At 35.3% G+C, this 27,264-nt stretch overlaps 1 protein-coding gene across 1 annotated transcript; it reads left to right on the forward strand.

Moving 5' to 3' along the window:
* Window positions 1-224: 224 nt before the first annotated feature.
* Window positions 225-27,264, forward strand: LOC132547124 (NPC intracellular cholesterol transporter 1-like). The gene is made up of 9 exons (XM_060210878.1): window positions 225-426; window positions 9,128-9,710; window positions 12,777-12,909; window positions 18,231-18,457; window positions 19,561-19,655; window positions 20,883-21,043; window positions 22,298-22,381; window positions 24,980-25,063; window positions 27,178-27,264. The coding sequence occupies exons 1-9, from the start codon at window positions 225-227 to the stop codon at window positions 27,262-27,264; spliced, it is 1,656 nt and encodes a 551-aa protein (XP_060066861.1).

Genomic DNA, 27,264 nt, shown 5'->3' on the forward strand with positions numbered 1-27,264 from the left:
CCTTTTATTTGGAAACAAGATATACGCTGTTCTAATCTGAATAGCGTTGTTGGGCTCCAAATCGTAGTTCAATGGATTGCTTTTGTTCAAACAGGATGATGACCTGTTATAGACCATCTTTTCACTCTTTGGCGATACTTGTGTTTGCTGTTATTTTGTTTTTCGTCCCAGAAGTAAGTTTCTTGTAACATCGATATTTCAACATTTCAATTGACTTAATGGGAATGTATATATATTTTAAAGATATCGTATATTATGTAACGCAGATAAATGGCGACACAGATAATGGACACTGTATATGGTATGGGGAATGCACGGACAATCTTACTGGCAAACAAAACTGTGTGTACAATGGTCCTGGCAAACCGCTGACAGACCCAATGGCGTTGAGCCGACTTGAACAATATTGTCCTCAGTTGTACACAGGTATGTTCAAATTGCGAACTTTCAACACTATATGTACTGCAGGTAAAGTGCACACTTTGTTACAAACGTCTGTCATTGTCATATGTGCACAGATACACCTACAGGTACATGCACGTCCGTCATTGACACCTGTCCATAGGTTGACCTGTACACAGGTACACCTGTCACTGACATCTGTACACAGGTACACTGACTTGGAAAACCCAAGTACACCGATAAACAGTTAGTGACTCAAATTCACAGGTACAGTCGTCTGTAATATCAGTACACAGGTACACCTTAACTACTGACATCTGTGCATAGATACACTTGTCCATAGGTACAACTGTTCACAGGTAAACCTTTTCACTGTCACCTGTCCACAAGTACACCTGTCTATGACACCTGTCAATAGGTAACTTGTTTCTGACAGCTGTACACATGTACACCTACCAACATCATGCACATGTTCACCTGTCTGTTACACTTCTGGACAAATACACCTGTCAACATGTACATTGGCCTTTGTCACCAATATACAATTATTCCAGTCCCTGACACCTGTACACAGGTAACTATTTCCAGGTACCTATATACAGGTACACTTATTCTGGACAACAAAGTACATAGATACACACTCACTGATTCAAGTGCACAGGTGCAATGGTCTTGGAGAGCCAATTGCAAGTATACTGATACACACTCGCTGACTCAAGTGCACAGGTACACCTATTACTGACACCTGTCCATAGGTACACCTGTTTACAGGTAAACCTATCAATATCGCCTGAACACATATTCACCTGTTTATTATGCTTTTGGACAAATATACCTGTCAATAACACCTGTTCACAGGTAAATCTGTCAATGTCACCTGTACACATGTTCACCTGGTTGTTATGCTTTTGGACAAGCATACCTGTCAATAAGTTCACAAATACATCTGTAACTTACACCTGTGCACAGGTACAAAAAGTCGCTGTCACCAGCATAAAGGTTTACCTATCACTGACACCTTTTCACAGATACATCTGCCACTGACAGCTGGACACAAGTATGCCTTTCACTTACATCTCTACAAAGGTACACCTGTCTCAGACACTTGTCTACAGGTACCCTGGTTAATGACACTTGTACATGTATAGGTACACCTGTATATAACATCTGTATACAGGTGTACCTGTTTCTGTCATCTGTTCATAGGTACACCAGTAACTGATATCTGTTCTAAATTAAGTTGTTTTTGACACTTGTACATATTCACACATCACCAGCACCTGTAATCATGTTATGTTCAAGTGACAGGTAAATCTGTCTGTGACATCTATCAACAGGTAAATCTGTCTGTGACACCTATCAACAGGTAAATATGTCTGTGACACCTATCAACAGGTAAACCAGTCTGTGACACCTATCAACAGGTAAATCTGTCTGTGACACCTATCAACAGGTAAATCTGTCTGTGACACCAATCAACAGGTAAATCTGTCTGTGACACCTATCAACAGGTAAACCTGTCTGTGACACCTATCAACAGGTAAACCTGTCTGTGACACCTATCAACAGGTAAACCTGTCTGACACTAATAGACAGGTAAATCTGTCTGTTGATAGCTATAGATAGGTAAATCTGTTTGTGAAAGTTATGGACAGGAAAATCTGTCTGTGATACCTATCAACAGGTAAATCTGTCAGTGACATCTATCAACAGGTAAGTCTGTCTATGACACTAATAGACAGGTAAACCTGTCTGTGACACCTATCGATAGGTAAACCAGTCTGACACTAATAGACAGGTAAATCTGTGTGTTGATAGCTATAGATAGGTAAATCTGTTTGTGAAAGTTATGGACAGGAAAATCTGTCTGTGATACCTATCAACAGGTAAATCTGTCAGTGACATCTATCAACAGGTAAACAACCAGTCTGACACTTATCAACAAGTAAGTCTGTCTATGACACTAATAGACAGGTAAAGCTGTCTGTGACACCTATCGATAGGTAAACCAGTCTGTGACAACTATCAACAGGTTAATCTGTCTGTGACATCTATCAACAGGTAAACCAGTCTGACACTTATCAACAAGTAAGTCTGTCTATGACACTAATAGACAGGTAAAGCTGTCTGTGACACCTATCGATAGGTAAACCAGTCTGTGACAACTATCAACAGGTTAATCTGTCTGTGACATCTATCAACAGGTTAATCTTTCTGTGACACCTATCAACGGTAAACCTGTCTGTGACACCTATCAACTGGTAAATCTGTCTGTGACACCTATCAACAGGTTAATCTGTCTGTGACAACTATCAACAGGTTAATCTGTCTGTGACACCTATCAACAGGTAAATCTGTCTGTGACACCAATCAACAGGTAAATCTGTCTGTGACTCCTATCAACAGGTAAATCTGTCAGTGACACCTATCAACAGGTAAACCTGTCTGTGACACCTATCAACAGGTAAATCTGTCTGTGACACCTATCAACAGGTAAACCTGTCTGACACTAATAGACAGGTCAACCTGTCTGTGACACCTATCAACAGGTAAATCTGTCTATGACACCTATCAACAGGGAAATATGTCTGTGACACCAATCAACAGGTAAATCTGTCTGTGACACTTATCAACAGGTAAATCTGTCTGTGACACCTATCAACAGGTAAATCTGTCTGTGACACCAATCAACAGGTAAATCTGTCTGTGACACCTATCAACAGGTAAACCTGTCTGTGACACCTATCAACAGGTAAACCTGTCTGACACTAATACAGAGGTAAATCTGTCTGTTGACAGCTATAGATAGGTAAATCTGTTTATGAAAGTTATGGACAGGTAAATCTGTCTGTGATACCTATCAACAGGTAAATCTGTCTGCGACATCTATCAACAGGTAAACCAGTCTGACACTTATCAACAAGTAAGTCTGTCTATGACACTAATAGACAGGTAAACCTGTCTGTGACACCTATCGATAGGTAAACCAGTCTGTGACAACTATCAACAGGTTAATCTGTCTGTGACATCTATCAACAGTTTAATCTTTCTGTGACACCTATCAACAGGTAAACCAGTCTGTGACACCTATCAACAGGTAAATCTGTCTGTGACACCTATCAACAGGTTAATCTGTCTGTGACAACTATCAACAGGTTAATCTGTCTGTGACACCTATCAACAGGTAAATCTGTCTGTGACACCAATCAACAGGTAAATCTGTCTGTGACTCATATCAACAGGTAAACGTGTCTGTGACACCTATCAACAGGTAAATGTGTCTGTGACATCTATCAACAGGTAAACCTGTCTGACACTAATAGACAGGTCAACCTGTCTGTGACACCTATCAACAGGTAAATCTGTCTGTGACACCTATCAACAGGGAAATCTGTCTGTGACACCTATCAACAGGTTAATCTGTCTGTGACAACTATCAACAGGTTAATCTGTCTGTGACACCTATCAACAGGTAAACCTGTCTGTGACACCTATCAACAGGTAAATCTGTCTGTGACACCTATCAACAGGTAAACCTGTCTGACACTAATAGACAGGTCAACCTGTCTGTGACACCTATCAACAGGTAAATCTGTCTATGACACCTATCAACAGGTAAATCTGTCTGCGACATCTATCAACAGGTAAACCAGTCTGACACTTATCAACAAGTAAGTCTGTCTATGACACTAATAGACAGGTAAATCTGTCTGTGACACCAATCAACAGGTAAATCTGTCTGTGACTCCTATCAACAGGTAAATCTGTCTGTGACACCTATCAACAAGTAAACCTGTCTGTGACACCTATCAACAGGTAAATCTGTCTGTGACACCTATCAACAGGTAAACCTGTCTGACACTAATAGACAGGTCAACCTGTCTGTGACACCTATCAACAGGTAAATCTGTCTGTGACACCTATCAACAGGGAAATATGTCTGTGACACCAATCAACAGGTAAACCTGTCTGTGACACTTATCAACAGGTAAATCTGTCTGTGACACCTATCAACAGGTAAACCAGTCTGTGACACCTATCAACAGGTAAACCAGTCTGTGACACCTATCAACAGGTAAACCTGTCTGTGACACTTATCAACAGGTAAATCTGTCTGTGACACCTATCAACAGGTAAATCTGTCTGTGACACCAATCAACAGGTAAATCTGTCTGTGACACCTATCAACAGGTAAACCTGTCTGTGACACCTATCAACAGGTAAACCTGTCTGTGACACCTATCAACGGGTAAACCTGTCTGACACTAATAGACAGGTAAATCTGTCTGTTGACAGCTATAGATAGGTAAATCTGTTTGTGAAAGTTATGGACAGGTAAATCTGTCTGTGATACCTATCAACAGGTAAATCTGTCTGTGACATCTATCAACAGGTAAACCAGTCTGACACTTATCAACAAGTAAGTCTGTCTATGACACTAATAGACAGGTAAACCTGTCTGTGACACCTATTGATAGGTAAACCAGTCTGACACTAATAGACAGGTTAATCTGTCTGTTGACAGCTATAGATAGGTAAATCTGTTTGTGAAAGTTATGGACAGGTAAATCTGTCTGTGATACCTATCAACAGGTAAACCAGTCTGACACTTATCAACAAGTAAGTCTGTCTATGACACTAATAGACAGGTAAAGCTGTCTGTGACACCTATCGATAGGTACACCAGTCTGTGACAACTATCAACAGGTTAATCTGTCTGTGACATCTATCAACAGGTTAATCTTTCTGTGACACCTATCAACAGGTAAACCTGTCTGTGATACCTATCAACAGGTAAATCTGTCTGTGACACCTATCAACAGGTAAACCTGTCTGACACTAATAGACAGGTCAACCTGTCTGTGACACCTATCAACAGGTAAATCTGTCTGTGACACCTATCAACAGGGAAATATGTCTGTGACACCAATCAACAGGTAAACCTGTCTGTGACACTTATCAACAGGTAAATCTGTCTGTGACACCTATCAACAGGTATATGTGTCTGTGACACCAATCAACAGGTAAATCTGTCTCTGACACCTATCAACAGGTACACCTGTCTGTGACACCTATCAACAGGTAAACCTGTCTGTGACACCTATCGACAGGTAAACCTGTCTGACACTAATAGACAGATAAATCTGTCTGTTGACAGCTATAGATAGGTAAATCTGTCTGTGATACCTATCAACAGGTAAATCTGTCTGTGACATCTATCAATAGGTAAACCAGTCTGACACTTATCAACAAGTAAGTCTGTCTATGACACTAATAGACAGGTAAACCTGTCTGTGACACCTATCGATAGGTAAACCAGTCTGACACTAATAGACAGGTTAATCTGTCTGTTGACAGCTATAGATAGGTAAATCTGTTTGTGAAAGTTATGGACAGGTAAATCTGTCTGTGATACCTATCAACAGGTAAACCAGTCTGACACTTATCAACAAGTAAGTCTGTCTATGACACTAATAGACAGGTTAATCTTTCTGTGACACCTATCAACAGGTAAACCTGTCTGTGATACCTATCAACAGGTAAATCTGTCTGTGACACCTATCAACAGGTAAACCTGTCTGACACTAATAGACAGGTCAACCTGTCTGTGACACCTATCAACAGGTAAATCTGTCTGTGACACCTATCAACAGGGAAATATGTCTGTGACACCAATCAACAGGTAAACCTGTCTGTGACACTTATCAACAGGTAAATCTGTCTGTGACACCTATCAACAGGTAAACCTGTCTGTGACACCTATCAACAGGTAAACCTGTCTGTGACACCTATCAACAGGTAAACCTGTCTGACACTAATAGACAGGTTAATCTGTCTGCTGACAGCTATAGATAGGTAAATCTGTTTGTGAAATTTATGGACAGGTAAATCTGTCTGTGATACCTATCAACAGGTAAATCTGTCTGCGACATCTATCAACAGGTAAACCAGTCTGACACTTATCAACAAGTAAGTCTGTCTATGACACTAATAGACAGGTAAACCTGTCTGTGACACTTATCAACAGGTAAATCTGTCTGTGACACCTATCAACAGGTATATGTGTCTGTGACACCAATCAACAGGTAAATCTGTCTGTGACACCTATCAACAGGTAAACCTGTCTGTGACACCTATCAACAGGTAAACCTGTCTGTGACACCTATCAACAGGTAAACCTGTCTGACACTAATAGACAGGTAAATCTGTCTGTTGACAGCTATAGATAGGTAAATCTGTTTGTGAAAGTTATGGACAGGTAAATCTGTCTGTGATACCTATCAACAGGTAAATCTGTCTGCGACATCTATCAACAGGTAAACCAGTCTGACACTTATCAACAAGTAAGTCTGTCTATGACACTAATAGACAGGTAAACCTGTCTGTGACACCTATCGATAGGTAAACCAGTCTGACACTAATAGACAGGTAAATCTGTCTGTTGACAGCTATAGATAGGTAAATCTGTTTGTGAAAGTTATGGACAGGTAAATCTGTCTGTGATACCTATCAACAGGTAAATCTGTCTGTGACATCTATCTACAGGTAAACCAGTCTGACACTTATCAACAAGTAAGTCTGTCTATGACACTAATGGACAGGTAAATCTGTCTGTGACACTTATCAACAGGTAAATCTGTCTGTGACACCTATCAACAGGTATATGTGTCTGTGACACCAATCAACAGGTAAATCTGTCTGTGACACCTATCAACAGGTAAACCTGTCTGTGACACCTATCAACAGGTAAACCTGTCTGACACTAATAGACAGGTAAATCTGTCTGTTGACAGCTATAGATAGGTAAATCTGTTTGTGAAAGTTATGGACAGGTAAATCTGTCTGTGATACCTATCAACAGGTAAATCTGTCTGCGACATCTATCAACAGGTAAACCAGTCTGACACTTATCAACAAGTAAGTCTGTCTATGACACTAATAGACAGGTAAACCTGTCTGTGACACCTATCGATAGGTAAACCAGTCTGACACTAATAGACAGGTAAATCTGTCTGTTGACAGCTATAGATAGGTAAATCTGTTTGTGAAAGTTATGGACAGGTAAATCTGTCTGTGATACCTATCAACAGGTAAATCTGTCTGTGACATCTATCTACAGGTAAACCAGTCTGACACTTATCAACAAGTAAGTCTGTCTATGACACTAATGGACAGGTAAATCTGTCTGTGACACCTATCAACAGGTAAACCTGTCTGTGATACCTATCAACAGGTAAATCTGTCTGTGATACCTATCAAGAGGTAAATCTGTTTGTGATACCTATCAACAGGTAAACCTGTCTGTGATACCTATCAACAGGTAAATCTGTCTTTGATACCTATCAACAGGTAAATCTGTCTGTGATACCTATCAACAGGTAAACCTGTCTGTGATACCTATCAACAGGTAAACCTGTCTGTGATACCTATCAACAGGTAAATCTGTCTGTGATACCTATCAACAGGTAAACCTGTCTGTGATACCTATCAACAGGTAAATCTGTCTGTGATACCTATCAACAGGTAAATCTGTCTGTGATACCTATCAACAGGTAAACCAGTCTGTGACATCTATTGACAGGTAAATCTGTCTGTGATACCTATCAACAGGTAAATCTGTCTGTGACATCTATCAACAGGTAAATCTGTCTGTGATACCTATCAACAGGTAAACCAGTCTGTGACATCTATTGACAGGTAAATCTGTCTGTGATACCTATCAACAGGTAAATCTGTCTGTGACACCTATCAACAGGTAAACCAGTCTGTGACATCTATTGACAGGTAAATCTGTCTGTGATACCTATCAACAGGTAAATCTGTCTGTGACATCTATCAACAGGTAAATCTGTCTGTGATACCTATCAACAGGTAAACCTGTCTGTGACATCTATTGACAGGTAAACCTGTTTGTGATACCTATCAACAGGTAAATCTGTCTGTGATACCTATCAACAGGTAAACCTGTCTGTGACATCTATTGACAGGTAAACCTGTCTGTGACATCTATTGACAGGTAAACCTGTCTGTGACGGCTATAGACACTAAAGTCTGTCTGTGACAGCTATGGACAGGTAAACCAGTCTCTGACAGCTATAGATAGGTAAATCTGACTGTGACACCTATCTACAGGTAAATCTGTCTATAATGCCTGAAAAAAAAGACAATTATTTTATGAATTAAATATGGCTATTATTCAGGTAGCCTCTCAATAAAATAATCGTTGTTTGAAATTTTTGTAAATGAAGTTATGTTTGATAAGATAGTGACAGTGAAAAAGACATTCACACAAAGTAGGGCAACATTTGCAGGTAGTGTGAAACAAAGGAGAACATTTAAACACTTATAATAATGTTCATATCCTTCAGTAATTTATTAGATAAAGCCAATGTGTTCAGTAAGGACACAAGGTCTCATAATTACTTTAAGTGACCCATATTTTGCATGAGATTTATTTTCGCATTACTACATGAGGAGATTTAATCACGAATTCAAATTCCTGGTGATTATTTGATGACATCCATGTTGATTTCGTTACTGATATCAGAGTCCATATGTCAAATAAATCATCATTCGTGAAGTTAAAGTCATTTCTGGATCACTTTGCAAAATCATGTATTTGAAATATTTTCTTAAGTGACAAGTTTGCAAAATAAAGTATTTGAGAAATATAGGTGATTTACAGTATCTGATATTAATTGTCTGTTTTGTTTTTTTTCATCAGGAAATTCTTCCCTTACCTGTTGCAGTGCATCTCAGCTGGTTACCATGGAGACACATATGGCTGTGGCAAAGCAATTACTCCAAGCATGCCCTTCCTGCTACTACAACTTCCTCAATATATTTTGTTTCCTGACATGTAACCCTCATCATAGCACTTCTGTGGGGGTCAAATCTCAAGCTCCTAATGACAGAGGGGTCGCTACAGTCCTGTCAGTTGATTATGCCATGACAACAACTTTTGCGAATGGAATGTATAATTCATGTAAAGACGTTATGATACCCGGTATTCAGGAACGTGCTATCAGTGTCTTATGTGGAAGATCTGCGACTGACTGCAATGCCACAGAATTACTTAACTATCTAGGATCGTCATCAAATGGTCCAACACCATTTGAAATTGATTTCCATGTGCAGAATACATCATGGTCAAGACCAGGAAAATACATACTAAAACCCATGAATACTAAGACAGTGCCATGTGACATGGAGTTTGGGAACTTGTCTGCCTGTTCATATAAGGACTGCCCATCAGTATCACCTCCTCTGACACCAACCCTGCCCAACATATCAGTTCTCTATCCATGGTAAGTTTGGATGAAATCTACCATATTTATCTGCCAATAAGCCCATGCCTGGTAATAAGCCCATCAGGATATACATAATTCACTGTCCAATAACATAAATCATGACTTTTCTTTCGGTCAATTTTATTTTTATTTTTTTTGCAGTCCCCTCTTAGATACATTGAAAACTAGTCCTTATTATCTATGACTAGTCCAAGGAAGAGGATACAAGTCAATGGTATAGCTTTTATCCTTGTTTGGCTCTGTTGATGCATGTGTGTTGTGTACATTTTTGGTGCTATTTCAACATACTTTGAGCACAACCTCAACTTTGTATGAGGAATAACAAACTATGTCGAACCTGAAGCCTATTACAGGATAAAAAGAGGTTACTTAACGAGTGGTCAGGGTACATGTCATTTCTTTTCTTGGAGTTCTTTACTTTTCAAAAGTTAAAAAAAACATGTACTTGAGTGAGTGATTTTTATAACTTTTTTGAAAATAATTAACGAGAGTGAAAGAAATAACCTATCTAACAACCACGAGTTTGTGTGACCTGTTTCTACCACGATACTATATATATATAACAACCACGAGTTTGTGTGACCTGTTTCTACCACCATACTATATATATATAACAACCACGAGTTTGTGTGACCTGTTTCTACCACGATACTATATATATATAACAACCACGAGTTTGTGTGACCTGTTTCTACCACGATACTATATATATATAACAACCACGAGTTTGTGTGACCTGTTACTACCACGATACTATATATATATAACAACCACGAGTTTGTGTGACCTGTTTCTACCACGATACTATATATATATAACAACCACGAGTTTGTGTGACCTGTTTCTACCACAATACTATATATATATAACAACCAGGAGTTTGTGTGACCTGTTTCTACCACGATACTATATATCTATACCAACCACGAGATTGTGTGACCTGTTTCTACCACAATAAAACACTATTCCAAGGGTTAACTGATTGATCTGTTTTGTAACCACATGTTTTGTTAATGTTATCAGTGTGGGTGTAATGATTTAACCTTTGGTGCAACGTCCCTAATTGATATGAGAAACAGATTGATACATTATAACTCTTTACAAATTTAACCTAGTAAAAAATTATTTTCACTGAAACAGATCAATATCAAATGACTCCAAAAAACAATGATGCACTGTACTTAATGTGCATTTTAAATGCCATGAATGAAATGCCAGTCATAGTTCATCTTGTCAGCAAATCAAAACAGGTTACAATATTATACCACATGTGGTATTACATGCAATGATTCAAATAAAACCCACCTTTTGTGGTATAAATGAATATTGATCTCCGATATTGAAACAGGTATTCCTCACCTGACAAACCACTTCAAGTTTCAGTTTTAATTTGTTCTATTTTATTATTTGTGTTACATTGTTGTATTTCAACACACAAATGTACAATGTGAATCAGAAAACAGAAAACTTTAACAGTATAAAATACAAACAACACAGGTAAAATGATGACATATTGAATCATTCAAGGCAACCAAATACGGTAGGATAAACAGGCACCAGGTTAGAGTACAGGGTGTAACAGACAACAGTGATGTATTTATTAATTCCAGGTTAGAGTACAGGGTGTAACAGACAACAGTGATGTATTTATTAATTCCAGGTTAGAGTACAGGGTGTAACAGACAACAGTGATGTATTTATTAATTCCAGGTTAGAGTACAGGGTGTAACAGACAACAGTGATGTATTTATTAATTCCAGGTTAGAGTACAAGGTGTAACAGACAACAGTGATGTATTTATTAATTCCAGGTTAGAGTACAGGGTGTAACAGACAACAGTGATGTATTTATTAATTCCAGGTTAGAGTACAGGGTGTAACAGACAACAGTGATGTATTTATTAATTCCAGGTGAGAGTACAGGGTGTAACAGACAACAGTGATGTATTTATTAATTCCAGGTTAGAGTACAGGGTGTAACAGACAACAGTGATGTATTTATTAATTCCAGGTGAGAGTACAGGGTGTAACAGACAACAGTGATGTATTTATTAATTCCAGGTTAGAGTACAGGGTGTAACAGACAACAGTGATGTATTTATTAATTCCAGGTGAGAGTACAGGGTGTAACAGACAACAGCGATGTATTTATTAATTCCAGGTTAGAGTACAGGGTGTAACAGACAACAGCGATGTATTTATTAATTCCAGGTTAGAGTACAGGGTATAACAGACAACAGTGATGTATTTATTAATTCCAGGTTAGAGTACAGGGTATAACAGACAACAGTGATGTATTTATTAATTCCAGGTTAGAGTACAGGGTGTAACAGACAACAGTGATGTATTTATTAATTCCAGGTTAGAGTACAGGATGTAACAGACAACAGTGATGTATTTATTAATTCCAGGTTAGAGTACAGGGTGTAACAGACAAAAGTGATGTATTTATTAATCCCAGGTTAGAGTACAGGGTGTAACAGACAACAGTGATGTATTTATTAATTCCAGGTTAGAGTACAGGATGTAACAGACAACAGTGATGTATTTATTAATTCCAGGTTAGAGTACAGGGTATAACAGACAACAGTGGTGTATTTATTAATTCCAGGATAGAGTACAGGGTGTAACAGACAACAGTGATGTATTTATTAATTCCAGGTGAGAGTACAGGGTGTAACAGACAACAGTGATGTATTTATTAATTCCAGGTGAGAGTACAGGGTGTAACAGACAACAGTGATGTATTTATTAATTCCAGGTGAGAGTACAGGGTGTAACAGACAACAGTGATGTATTTATTAATTCCAGGTTAGAGTACAGGGTGTAACAGACAACAGTGATGTATTTATTAATTCCAGGTTAGAGTACAGGGTGTAACAGACAACAGTGATGTATTTATTAATTCCAGGTGAGAGTACAGGGTGTAACAGACAACAGTGATGTATTTATTAATTCCAGGTTAGAGTACAGGGTATAACAGACAAGATTTATGTATATATGTATTCCAGGTCAGAGTTTAGTGTATAACAGAATGGAGAAATCACAAATTTATTTATTCCAGGCCAGACTACAGGGTGGAACAGCTAATTATTACCCGACCTGACAACAATACTAAAGTCAAACACGACTTCCCAGCTCCAGCTATTGGACACATTTCATTCAGCAGCTTGTTTGACAGAACATTTTTACACCTGGTACTGATAAGTATACCTGGCCTACATTGTTGTAAAGCTCTACATACATAAGGTTGAACTAAGAATCAATTGTTTGTTTGAAGTACAATCTAGGTTAATTCTTTTTTGTAGGGGAGGGGATGGGGTAGGTATATCTGACGAGGTTTTTAGAGTGTGAATATCGATATATTCTGTTATGTGAATGTCATAATAAGAAGTTCCTAAGAGAAACCTGGTTTTTTTTTATCAGATTTCTATGAAATCAAAGCTATGTATCATGTAGAGATGATGAGTGACAGATATATACGTTCTACCTATACCAAGTTTTACCCAATGTTTTCAGCTTCAATATAATTTAATCTAAACTAAAAATCATTATTACTTCTTTGACGCAGTGAATTCTGTGATAAATATCTAGGACTATTTTCTATAAGATGTTGCAGTTTCTGTGATGAAAGAATACAGAAAGGTGATTGGCGCCACACTTTCGTCAGACTAATCTTCAGGAAATGTACTTATTTCAGTGTCTTATGAATTGGTATATAACAATTTAAAACTGTATTTGTTTAAAGATATTTAGTAAGCTTATTACACAAATTAAAAAACTGTTTTTGTTTAAAGATGTTTTAGTAAGCTTATTACACAAATCAAAAAACTGTATTTTTTGAAAAATGTTTTAGTAAGCTTATTACACAAATCAAAAAACTGTATTTTTTGAAAGATGTTTTAGTAAGCTTATCACACAAATATCTGTATTATTTGAAAAATGTTTTAATTAACTTATTACACAATTTAAAAAAGTATTTTTTTGAAAGATGTTTTAGTAAGCTTATTATACAAATTGAAAAACTGTATGATATTTTGGTAAGGTTATCACACAAATTAAAAAAAAAACTGTAATGTTTAAGAAAACTGACAGCAGGAATCTTCCAGTGATACTGAGGTGTCGTTAGATAAACTATTCAATTTTTGTTTTGTTTTCTTCAATCTGTATGTTGTACAGTAAAATCATTGATGAGCTTAGATAAAGTTATCACAATTGTTTTATTATATAGTGCTATTTAGTGAGCTATATGTAATGTTATTTGGTGAGAATTGTGTAATGTTATTTGGTGAGCTTTGTGTAATGTAATATGTTATTTGATGAGCTATGTGTAATGTTATTTGGTGAGCTATATGTAATGTTATTTGGTGAGAATTGTGTAATGATATTTGGTGAGCTTTGTGTTTAATCATTTAGTGAGCTATGTGTAATGTTATTTGGTGAGCTATGTGTAATGTTATTTGGTGAGCTATTTGTAATGTTATTTGGTGAGCTTTGTGTTTAATCATTTAGTGAGCTATTTGTAATGTTATTTGGTGAGCTATGTGTAATGTTATTTGGTGAGCTATGTGTAATGTTATTTGGTGAGCTATGTGTAATGTTATTTGGTGAGCTATGTGTAATGTTATTTGGTGAGCTATGTGTGATGTTATTTGGTGAGCTATATGTAATGTTATTTGGTGAGCTTTGTGTAATGTTATTTATTGAGTTTTGTGTAATGTTATTTGGTGAGCTATGTGTTATGTTATTTGGTGAGCTTTGTTATTTAGTGAGATTTGTGTTATGTTATTTAGTGAGCTATGTGTAATGTTATTTGATGAGCTATGTGTAATGTTATTTGGTGAGCTATGTGTAATGTTATTTAGTGAGCTATATGAATGTTATTTGGTGAGCTATATGAATGTTATTTGGTCAGCTTTGTTATTTGGTGAGCTATATGTAATGTTATTTGATGAGCTATGTGTAATGTTATTTAGTGAGCTATGTGTAATGTTATTTGGTGAGCTTTGTGTAATGTTATTTAGTGAGCTATGTGTTATGTTATTTGGTGAGCTATGTGTAATGTAATTTGGTGAGCTTTGTGTAATGTTATTTGGTGAGCTATGTGTAATGTTATTTGGTGAGCTATGTGTGATGTTATTTGGTGAGCTATATGTAATGTTATTTGGTGAGCTTTGTGTAATGTTATTTATTGAGTTTTGTGTAATGTTATTTGGTGAGCTATGTGTTATGTTATTTGGTGAGCTTTGTTATTTAGTGAGATTTGTGTTATGTTATTTAGTGAGCTATGTGTAATGTTATTTGATGAGCTATGTGTAATGTTATTTAGTGAGCTATGTGTAATGTTATTTGGTGAGCTATGTGTAATGTTATTTAGTGAGCTATGTGTAATGTTATTTGGTGAGCTATGTGTAATGTTATTTAGTGAGCTATGTGTTATGTTATTTGGTGAGCTATGTGTAATGTAATTTGGTGAGCTTTGTGTAATGTTATTTGGTGAGCTATGTGTAATGATATTTGGTGAGCTATGTGTAATGTTATTTGGTGAGCTATGTGTAATGTTATTTGGTGAGCTATGTGTAATGTTATTTGGTGAGCTATGTGTAATGATATTTGGTGAGCTATGTGTAATGATATTTGGTGAGCTATGTGTAATGTTATTTGGTGAGCTTTGTGTTATGTTATTTGGTGAGCTATGTGTTATGTTATTTGGTGAGCTATGTGTAATGTTATTTGGTGAGCTATGTGTAATGTTATTTGGTGAGCTATATGAATGTTATTTGGTGAGCTATATGAATGTTATTTGGTCAGCTTTGTTATTTGTTGAGCTATTTGTAATGTTATTTGGTGAGCTTTGTGTTATGTTATTTGGTGAGCTATATGTAATGTTATTTGGTGAGATTTGTGTTATGTTATTTAGTGAGCTATGTGTAATGTTATTTGGTGAGCTATGTGTAATGTTATTTGGTGAGCTATGTGTTATGTTATTTGATGAGCTATGTGTAATGTTATTTGGTGAGCTATGTGTAATGTTATTTGGTGAGCTATATGAATGTTATTTGGTGAGCTATATGAATGTTATTTGGTCAGCTTTGTTATTTGGTGAGCTATGTGTAATGTTATTTGGTGAGCTATGTGTTATGTTATTTGATGAGCTATGTGTAATGTTATTTGATGAGCTATGTGTTATGTTATTTGATGAGCTATGTGTAATGTTATTTGGTGAGCTATTTGTAATGTTATTTGGTGAGCTATATGAATGTTATTTGGTCAGCTTTGTTATTTGGTGAGCTATGTGTTATGTTATTTGGTGAGCTTTGTGTATATGTTATTTGATGAGCTATGTGTAATGTTATTTGGTGAGCTATGTGTAATGTTATTTGGTGAGCTTTGTGTATTGTAATTTGGTGAGCTATGTGTAATGATATTTGGTGAGCTATGTGTAATGTTATTTGGTGAGCTTTGTGTTATGTTATTTGGTGAGCTATGTGTTATGTTATTTGGTGAGCTATGTGTAATGTTATTTGGTGAGCTATGTGTTATGTTATTTGGTGAGCTATATGAATGTTATTTGGTGAGCTATATGAATGTTATTTGGTCAGCTTTGTTATTTGGTGAGCTATTTGTAATGTTATTTGGTGAGCTTTGTGTTATGTTATTTGGTGAGCTATATGTAATGTTATTTGGTGAGCTATGTGTAATGTTATTTGGTGAGCTATTTGTAATGTTATTTGGTGAGCTATATGAATGTTATTTGGTGAGCTATATGAATGTTATTTGGTCAGCTTTGTTATTTGGTGAGCTTTGTGTTATGTTTTTTGATGAGCTATATGTAATGTTATTTGGTGAGCTATGTGTAATGTTATTTGGTGAGCTATGTGTAATGTTATTTGGTGAGCTTTGTGTAATGTTATTTGGTGAGCTATGTGTAATGTTATTTGGTGAGCTATGTGTAATGTTATTTGGTGAGCTATGTGTAATGATATTTGGTGAGCTATGTGTAATGATATTTGGTGAGCTATGTGTAATGTTATTTGGTGAGCTTTGTGTTATGTTATTTGGTGAGCTATGTGTTATGTTATTTGGTGAGCTATGTGTAATGTTATTTGGTGAGCTATGTGTTATGTTATTTGGTGAGCTATATGAATGTTATTTGGTGAGCTATATGAATGTTATTTGGTCAGCTTTGTTATTTGGTGAGCTATTTGTAATGTTATTTGGTGAGCTTTGTGTTATGTTATTTGGTGAGCTATATGTAATGTTATTTGGTGAGATTTGTGTTATGTTATTTAGTGAGCTATGTGTAATGTTATTTGGTGAGCTATGTGTAATGTTATTTGGTGAGCTATATGAATGTTATTTGGTGAGCTATATGAATGTTATTTGGTCAGCTTTGTTATTTGGTGAGCTTTGTGTTATGTTTTTTGATGAGCTATATGTAATGTTATTTGGTGAGCTATTTGTAATGTTATTTGGTGAGCTATATGAATGTTATTTGGTGAGCTATATGAATGTTATTTGGTCAGCTTTGTTATTTGGTGAGCTATGTGTTATGTTATTTGATGAGCTATGTGTAATGTTATTTGATGAGCTATGTGTTATGTTATTTAGTGAGCTATGTGTAATGTTATTTGGTGAGCTATTTGTAATGTTATTTGGTGAGCTATATGAATGTTATTTGGTCAGCTTTGTTATTTGGTGAGCTATGTGTTATGTTATTTGATGAGCTATGTGTAATGTTATTTGGTGAGCTATGTGTAATGTTATTTGGTGAGCTATGTGTAATGTTATTTGGTGAGCTTTGTGTAATGTTATTTGGTGAGCTATGTGTAATGTTATTTGGTGAGCTTTATGTTATGTTATTTGGTGAGCTATGTGTAATGTTATTTGGTGAGATTTGTGTAATGTTATTTATTGAGCTATGTGTAATGTTATTTAGTGAGCTATGTGTAATGTTATTTGGTAAGATTTGTGTTATGTTATTTGGTGAGCTTTGTGTTATGTTATTTGGTTAGCTTTGTGTTATGTTATTTGGTCTATGTTTTAGAAATGCCACACATAAAATATATAGGTTTTATTTTTTTCAATTTTGTTCTTTAAGATTTCCATACAGATATTTGTGGTACCGTATTAGTTTTTTGACTGAACATCAATAGAAATATTGGTTTTCGAGTACATCATATTAGATGTAAACTAATCAAGCAAATTTTCATTGTAAATTTGTTTGGAAAAAGACTTCAATGAGAGAATTCAAAATGACATGACATGTGCTAGTTTGATTTCCAGGAAATATTTATTTATGAAAAGAGAATGCTTAAAAACAATGCAGAAACATAGTCTGTTTACAATTGCCATGAAAAATACACCCCTACTATAATAAACATTGGTAATATTGAAAAAAACATTTGAACCAAAATAGTCTTAAAAGTGTGACTATCCAGACTGTCACCACTTTGTGTTGTTCTATCTACATATGGACATTAGGATAGGTATGACACTGTTGTTTTTATGGTTACAGTTGCTGGACCTACAGTTAAAGATTCAGAATATCACAACAACTTATAAAGGAAAGATGATAACACTAGATGATATTTGTTATCGTGTCAAGTCCTCTGAAAGCTGCGTCATCATCAGTATGTTGGAATATTGGCAGATGGACGTGACACGACTAGATCAGGTCGTAATGGATTCGTTTGGATTCTTCATGTTAGCTGATTACCTGGATCACTTGCAGGCCTGTGTTCGGTACGCATTACTTTTATAATTACTAATTTGTGTTCAAGTAAATTTGATTTCAGATTGACTAATCCTTTGTCTGTTATACAGTGAGCTACATAGTTATACAAAGATACACAAATGAGTTGCACCATTCAATATCAATTTAGAATTTGATACAGAAGAGCCAAATAATAGCTAATGAATGACTGCACCTTACAGCAGTTTTGGCCTTCTAGAATTTGTCAGTGATGATACGAACCTAAATTGTTTAGATATACATGTAGGGGACAACTGAGATCAATAAAAACTGGTCCAAATAGATTTCAGAACCCAGTTAGGGAGGTGTATTGTCACAAATTTGGTAAATTTCATCATTTCCAATATCTAATGCTTTCAAACGAACTCACAAGCATTGTCTAACAGCTGCAGTTTCCAGGACGGTATTATGAAATGCACACACTTAAGAAAATTTTAGAAACATGTTAGATGCAGAAGAGCCAAATCATGAATGAAACTACGACACATTTCTTACATCTAATCTTGTATACGCCTCAATGATCTCTCTATATCGTTTCACGGGGGATATGAAATTGGAAAAAAGGCAGAGCATGAATTTACCAAATTACAGCATTAACATTGTGCCACACACTTAAGCCATATCATTGAAAGAGACAAAACATGTTGATAGACAAGGTTCTAAATAGGGACAAGGAGGCCCTTCTTTTACAATGTTTTACATAAAGCAAAGTTGAATCCTCTTTCATGGAAAAGTACATTGTTACTGCTTCAGCACACATAAAAAGGTCTAAACGCCGCTCTAGTTGGTCTGGATTGAAGTGAACATGGGACCTTTCTGGGGAAGGAAAAGTATATCTGGTAAAGTTGTGTGGTCATTTTAGATCCAATTTAGGAATTGAACCTCTGTCATAGAGGTGAAAGGTGAGTGTGTGCATATTCTGAACAGTACAATTATTCGTATTAACCAGAATGTAATTGTCATGCAATAGAAAACACACCAACATACAAACATATGTGTACTGCATTCAATATGTTATTTTTTTGTTGATCTTGCTTCAAAAATCTTTATTTATCTATTTATCTTTTTATCTATTTATCTACTTTGATTTCAGTACACCTAATGCAACGTTTGACCGCACAAAGTTAAACACTACATGTCTTAGTACAAGCAGCGTTCCTATAGACCCCTGGCTGGTAATGCAGGATGGTAAATACAAATGCTAATTGTATTAGGAAATATTGTTATCATTCATTAAATGTCTCTGTGATCTGTCTGTTTGATAAATTTTTAGGTAAATGTTGGGACTTTCTTGTTCATATATAACTAATATTTCCATATTTACGTCAAATTTGTGTTGACGTAGCCCAGGCTGTTCTTGATAATACAAGCGCAAATGTGCACAATGCGACATTGAAATTTCCAAGATTAGCGCTAGTGGCTCGGACAGGGATATGGACGATGCTGATGATTACTACAACTGCACTAACCCAGGACATTTAAATCATACCTGCTTTCAATGTCCACAGTGCAGTCATAGTAATCCCCAGCATAGGCCTATTTATATATTCTGAATAAAAAGGTAAAGAATATGCAATTGGACACTCAGCCAAGAAATTTTACTGAAAAAAAGACATAGGCACCCTTATTTAGATGCGCCCTAAAAAGGTCATATACAGTATGTAAATGGAATGCACAAAATATCACTTGTATCTTTTGATTGATATCCTGATGAAATTGATATTTGTTACAATGAGAAATGTTTAAGATAAAACATTTTCACTCTTATTACATCATGATTCAGTGAGGGGGCATTGTGTTTGGTTTAGTCGGTTGATTGCTTGTATACACACCATCAGATGAATATCTGAAGTGTGTAGTTCAATGTCTCCATAGGGCTGGTTGTTCTTCTCAGGAAACTGAGAAACAGACTGCACTGTCCTATCATGTTTATATCCTTGGGTTAGATATCTTACACCATCTGAGTTAGATGTCAATTGATGGGCCCCCAGTATCTTGTTCAGTGAGGTAGGCACCACTGTTACAACAATTCTTGGTCTGAAATGACTCAGGCTGTTGACGACACAATAAACACAATGAATAAAACCATCAATTTGATAAACGTTTATAAGAAATATCTGAGACAAATTGACTAGTCATACCATCCTACAAAAAGGCGATCGTTGTTTATCTATGAAAGCCCAATAGTGCTCCCATTTACAATAAATTTATAACTATTTGTCTACTCTAAATCAAAGTTCAGGAATCTTTGGAGGACCACCATGAAGGTATTGTCATAGGAAGTTAAAAACAAGACAATGAGAAAAAAATATTTTGAAGTTTACTCTGGCACATTTTGTAAACCACCTTACAGACAAAAAGTAACCAATGTCATGCACGAGTCTATGTTTCCTTTATTTAACTTCCTGTTGAAAGGTCTTGGATACCCTGAATCAGAGACTTTCGTTATTTCATTCATCGTAAAGAATTCTCAAGATCCACATGAGGTGGGAGCTGCTCACGCATGGGAAAAGGCTTACACAAGTTTCCTAACCAACTTCTCCAGCCCAAATATGACCATAAAGTTTTCAACTAAGGTATGATGGAATGGCCTGTGTATTGATGTATTACATACATAAGTGTATGGTGATGTGTAAAAATGTAATGACTGATTGGATGATATTCACAGCATCTACAGGTATTAGACTTCTTTCTTATTTAATTTGGGTTTAAGTATGTCACAGGTAGCATTTAAAATTAACAAACCATACAATAGCCTTCAAGAATTTTTATATGACCATTGTATGGTTTTTTTTATAAGTGCTATTGAAATTGAGTCCACAAGCACCTGTAATCTCAGTTGCCTAAAAGCTACTGATCCACTTACTGTAAAAGTGAATATTTTTGCACTGTGATAAGAGAGCAGCTGGGAAATGGTACATTAAACATAGTTAACTTCCTTCATATATGTGTTACCAAAGATAATTGTATGGTCTTTAAATCAGGAGAAATAACTTCAGTGGAAAAACTGTTTTGCTCAACCATCTCTTGAAAATTTTATAAAGAGATCTTATATAAATAAGAGTTACCTCCCTTATACAAACAACACTGCGGTGAACAGTGTATTTCACTTTTACTTGATAAGAACAAGTTATGACTACATTTATCAATACAAGAATACATATTTTTATTCAAAGAATATTTCATGTTCAAACCAAGAATAGTATGCAGAATTAAGTATATTATTTTTAGAATTAAAGATTTTGGCTTTGCAAATATTCTGGTACCAGAAAAGTATTATGTACATTAAGTATAAGGTTAAGCCCCATCATTCAAACAACCAAATCAGCCATATATTTTTAACAATGGGACATGCTAATACATTTGATCATATTAACTTTTGTGTTGTTTCAGTCTGATTCCACTATAACTGTTCCGGTAACTGTAAAGTTACATTCTTTTTAAACTTTTTCATAGTACTGCACCAACAAAATGTGTAACACTGGGAGCTGTCCATCGATAATTATAGTGTTACCTATGTACAGCTTTGTTTTTAAACTTTTGACTCTTCCTCAGTGATGTATAACTCTACCTTAGACATGAAATATTGTAAACTCTATAATCAATTTTGAGAAATGAATAACTGACTTAACTACAATTTCTTTGATTTAGCAATCTTGATTGAACTACAGATGTACAACTGAGAATGAGGCTAGAACCAATTTTAAATATAGATATTGCTGATGACATCCAAGACAATTTCCTAACTTAATTTCCTTTTGAACGAGGATGCTTACTTAGCTGATGGTCATTGTGAAGCTGTATCTATAATTCTACATTATTTCCTTTAGAGACCTACAACAGCAGACCCAATGCAAGTTCCAAATACAGCTTTTCCCTATTCGCCTGAGTCTGTCAAGCAAATTGACATTAAGGTAAATAGACACAAGTGAAGTATGATCTTCAGAAATGTGGGTGTCTTCTGTAATGTTATATAGGAGAAGTCCATGTTTATCAAATTGGATGTCACTGCTTTTAAGTTGGCAGATATACCTGTTATTTTTTACTGTATTATTAGATTTCTTTCTTAAATGTGAAGAACCACCTCTCCTGGAGAGCAACTTTATCCGATAATACTGGCATTATTTTGCATGTTTGCCAGTTGGAAAAGCATATTTGATATATCAATCATGTTTCTGTCTGAGGCAGGCATGGTTGAATTAGAAGTCTTACTACTGGTATTGCTTACTTTGGTATTTACCTACTTTGGTATTTACCTACTTTGGTATTTACCTACTTTGGTATTTGCCTACTTTGGTATTTAACTACTTTGGTATTTACCTATTTACTTTGGTATTTAACTACTTTGTTATTTACCTACTTTGGTATTTACATACTTTGGTATTTACATACTTTGGTATTTGCCTACTTTGTTATTTACCTACTTTGGTATTTACATACTTTGGTATTTGCCTACTTATTTTGGTATTTGCCTGCTTTGGTATTTACCTACTTTGGTATTTACCTACTTTGGTATTTACCTGCTTTGGTATTTACATATGTGTACTTTGGTATTTGCCGACTTACTTTGGTATTTGCCTGCTTTGGTATTTACCTACTTTGGTATTTACCTACTTTGGTATTTACATACTTTGGTATTTACCTACTTTGGTATTTACCTACTTTGGTATTTACCTATTTACTTTGGTATTTAACTACTTTGTTATTTACCTACTTTGGTATTTACATACTTTGGTATTTACATACTTTGGTATTTGCCTACTTTGGTATTTACATACTTTGGTATTTGCCTACTTATTTTGGTATTTGCCTACTTTGTTATTTACCTACTTTGGTATTTACATACTTTGGTATTTGCCGACTTACTTTGGTATTTGCCTGCTTTGGTATTTACCTACTTTGGTATTTACCTACTTTGGTATTTACCTGCTTTGGTATTTACATACTTTGGTATTTGCCGACTTACTTTGGTATTTGCCTGCTTTGGTATTTACATACTTTGGTATTTGCCTACTTTGTTATTTACCTACTTTGGTATTTACATACTTTGGTATTTGCCGACTTACTTTGGTATTTGCCTGCTTTGGTATTTACCTACTTTGGTATTTACCTACTTTGGTATTTACATACTTTGGTATTTACCTACTTTGGTATTTACCTACTTTGGTATTTACATACTTTGGTATTTACCTACTTTGGTATTTACCTACTTTGGTATTTACCTGCTTTGGTATTTACATACTTTGGTACTTGCCGACTTACTTTGGTATTTACCTACTTTGGTATTTACCTGCTTTGGTATTTACATACTTTGGTATTTGCCTACTTTGGTATTTACCTACTTCGGTATTTACCTGCTTTGGTATTTACCTACTTTGTTATTTACCTTCTTTGGTATTTACCTACTTTGGTATTTGCCTACTTACTTTGGTATTTACCTACTTTGGTATTTACCTACTTTGGTATTTACATACTTTGGTATTTACCTACTTTGGTATTTGCCTACTTACTTTGCTATTTACCTACTTTGGTATTTGCCAACCTACTTTGGTATTTGCCTACTTTGGTATTTACCTACTTTGGTATTTACATACTTTCGTATTTACCTACTTTGGTATTTGCCTACTTTGCCATTTACCTACTTTGGTATTTGCCAACCTACTTTGGTATTTGCCTACTTTGGTATTTACCTACTTTGGTATTTACATACTTTCGTATTTACATACTTTGGTATTTGCCTACTTTGGTATTTACATACTTTGGTATTTACCTTCTTTGGTATTAACCTACTTTGGTATTTGCCTACTTTGGTATTTACCTACTTTGTTATTTACCTACTTTGGTATTAACCTACTTTGGTATTAACCTACTTTGGTATTTGCCTACTTTGGTATTTACCAACTTTGTTATTTACCTACTTTGGTATTAACCTACTTTGGTATTTGCCTACTTTGGTATTTACCTACTTTGTTATTTACCTACTTTGGTATTAACCTCCTTTGGTATTAACCTACTTTGGTATTTGCCTACTTTGGTATTTACCTACTTTGCTATTTACCTACTTTGGTATTAACCTACTTTGGTATTTGCCTACTTTGGTATTTACCTACTTTGTTATTTACCTACTTTGGTATTAACCTCCTTTGGTATTAACCTACTTTGGTATTTGCCTACTTTGGTATTTACCTACTTTGCTATTTACCTACTTTGGTATTAACCTACTTTGGTATTTGCTTACTTTGGTATTTACCTACTTTGGTATAAACCTACTTTGGTATTTACATACTTTGGTATATGCCTACATTGGTATTTACCTACTTTGGTATTTACCTACTTTGGTATTTGCCTGCTTTGGTATTTACATACTTTGGTATTTGCTTACTTTGGTATTTGCCAACTTACTTTGGTATTTGCCAACTTACTTTGGTATTGACCTACTTTTGAACGAGGATGCTTACTTAGCTGATGGTCATTGTGAAGCTGTATCTATAATTCTACATTATTTCCTTTAGAGACCTACAACAGCAGACCCAATGCAAGTTCCAAATACAGCTTTTCCCTATTCGCCTGAGTCTGTCAAGCAAAGTGACATTAAGGTAAATAGACACAAGTGAAGTATGATCTTCAGAAATGTGGGTGTCTTCTGTAATGTTATATAGGAGAAGTCCATGTTTATCAAATTGGATGTCACTGCTTTTAAGTTGGCAGATATACCTGTTATTTTTTACTGTATTATTAGATTTCTTTCTTAAATGTGAAGAACCACCTCTCCTGGAGAGCAACTTTATCCGATAATACTGGCATTATTTTGCATGTTTGCCAGTTGGAAAAGCATATTTGATATATCAATCATGTTTCTGTCTGAGGCAGGCATGGTTGAATTAGAAGTCTTACTACTGGTATTGCTTTCTTTGGTATTTACCTACTTTGGTATTTACCTGCTTTGGTATTTACATACTTTGGTATTTGCCTACTTATTTTGGTATTTGCCAACTTACTTTGGTTTTTGCCTACTTTGGTATTTACCTACTTTGGTATTTACATACTTTGGTATTTGCCTACTTTGGTATTTGCCAACTTACTTTGGTATTTGCTTACTTTGGTATTTGCCGACTTACTTTGGTTTTTGCCTACTTTGGTATTTACCTACTTTGGTATTTACATACTTTGGTATTTGCCTACTTTAGTATTTGCCAACTTACTTTGGTATTTGCTTACTTTGGTATTTACCTACTTTTGTATTTGCCGACTTACTTTGTTATTTACCTACTTTGGTATTTGCCGACTTACTTTGGTATTTACCTACTTTGGTATTTGCCTGCATTGGTATTTACCTACTTTGGTATTTGCCTGCATTGGTATTTAACTACTTTGGTATTTGCCAACTTACTTTGGTATTTACCTACTTTGGTATTTGCCTGCATTGGTATTTACCTACTTTGGTATTTGCCGACTTACTTTGTTATTTATCTACTTTGGTATTTGCCAACTTACTTTGGTATTTACCTACTTTGGTATTTACATACTTTGGTATTTGCCTACTTTGGTATTTGCCTACTTTGGTATTTACCTACTTTGTTATTTACCTACTTTGGTATTTGCCTACTTTGGTATTTGCCTACTTTGGTATTTACCTACTTTGGTATTTGCATACTTTGGTATTTGCCTGCTTTGGTATTTACCTACTCTGGTATTTGCCTGCATTGGTATTTACCTACTTTGGTATTTGCCGACTTACTTTGTTATTTATCTACTTTGGTATTTGCCAACTTACTTTGGTATTTGCCTACTTTGGTATTTACATACTTTGGTATTTGCCTACTTACTTTGGTATTTGCCAACTTACTTTGGTATTTGCCTACTTTGGTATTTACCTACTTTGGTATTTACCTACTTTAGTATTTACCTACTTTGGTATTTACATACTTTGGTATTTGCCTACTTTGGTATTTGCATACTTTGGTATTTGCCTACTTTGGTATTTACATACTTTGGTATTTGCCTACTTTGGTATTTACCTACTTTGGTATTTACATACTTTGGTATTTGCCTACTTACTTTGCTATTTACCTACTTTGGTATTAACCTACTTTGGTATTTGTCTACTTTGGTATTTGCCTACTTTGGTATTTACCTACTTTGGTATATGCCAACTTACTTTGGTATTTACCTACTTTGGTATTTGCCAACTTACTTTGGTATTTACCTACTTTGGTATTTACATATTTTGGTATTTGCCTACTTACTTTGGTATTTACATACTTTGGTATTTGCCTACTTACTTTGGTATTTGCCTACTTTACTATTTACCTACTTTGGTATTTACCTACTTTGTTATTTGCCTACTTTGGTATTTGCCTACTTTGGTATTTACCTACTTTGGTATTTACCTACTTTGGTATTTGCTTACTTTGGTATTTACATAATTTGGTATTTACATACTTTGGTATTTGCCTACTTTGGTTTTTGCCTACTTTGGTATTTACCTACTTTGTTATTTGCCTACTTTGGTATTTACCTACTTTGGTATTTACCAACTTTGGTATTAACCTACTTTGGTATTTACCTACTTTGGTATTTACCTACTTTGGTATTTGCCAACTTACTTTGGTATTTGCCTACTTACTTTGGTATTTGCCTACTTACTTTGGTATTGACCTACTTTGGTATTTACATCGAAAATTATCAAATGTTTACTTGTTTTTTTCAGATCCTGTCTGCAGCTGCCACACCTCTCTCAGGTGTTATCAAGGTGTTGACCTTCGCTCTCTTGGCTCTATTTATCGACAAGCTTTGA

The sequence above is a fragment of the Ylistrum balloti genome, unplaced genomic scaffold (genome assembly GCF_031769215.1).
Source record: "Ylistrum balloti isolate Yb309-2 unplaced genomic scaffold, AGI_CSIRO_Ybal_v1 Utg369934, whole genome shotgun sequence".
Classification (NCBI taxonomy): domain Eukaryota; kingdom Metazoa; phylum Mollusca; class Bivalvia; order Pectinida; family Pectinidae; genus Ylistrum; species Ylistrum balloti.

What these genes read in the sequence shown, in the direction of transcription:
- LOC132547124 (XM_060210878.1), top strand. Translation starts at nt 225, where the DNA reads ATGTATATATATTTTAAAGATATCGTATATTATGTAACGCAGATAAAT. An exon ending in ACAGAACATTTTTACACCTG is followed by an intron (nt 12,910 to 18,230) that starts GTACTGATAAGT and finishes TTATGGTTACAG; the next exon opens with TTGCTGGACCTACAGTTAAA. An exon ending in CTGGCTGGTAATGCAGGATG is followed by an intron (nt 19,656 to 20,882) that starts GTAAATACAAAT and finishes TCCTGTTGAAAG; the next exon opens with GTCTTGGATACCCTGAATCA.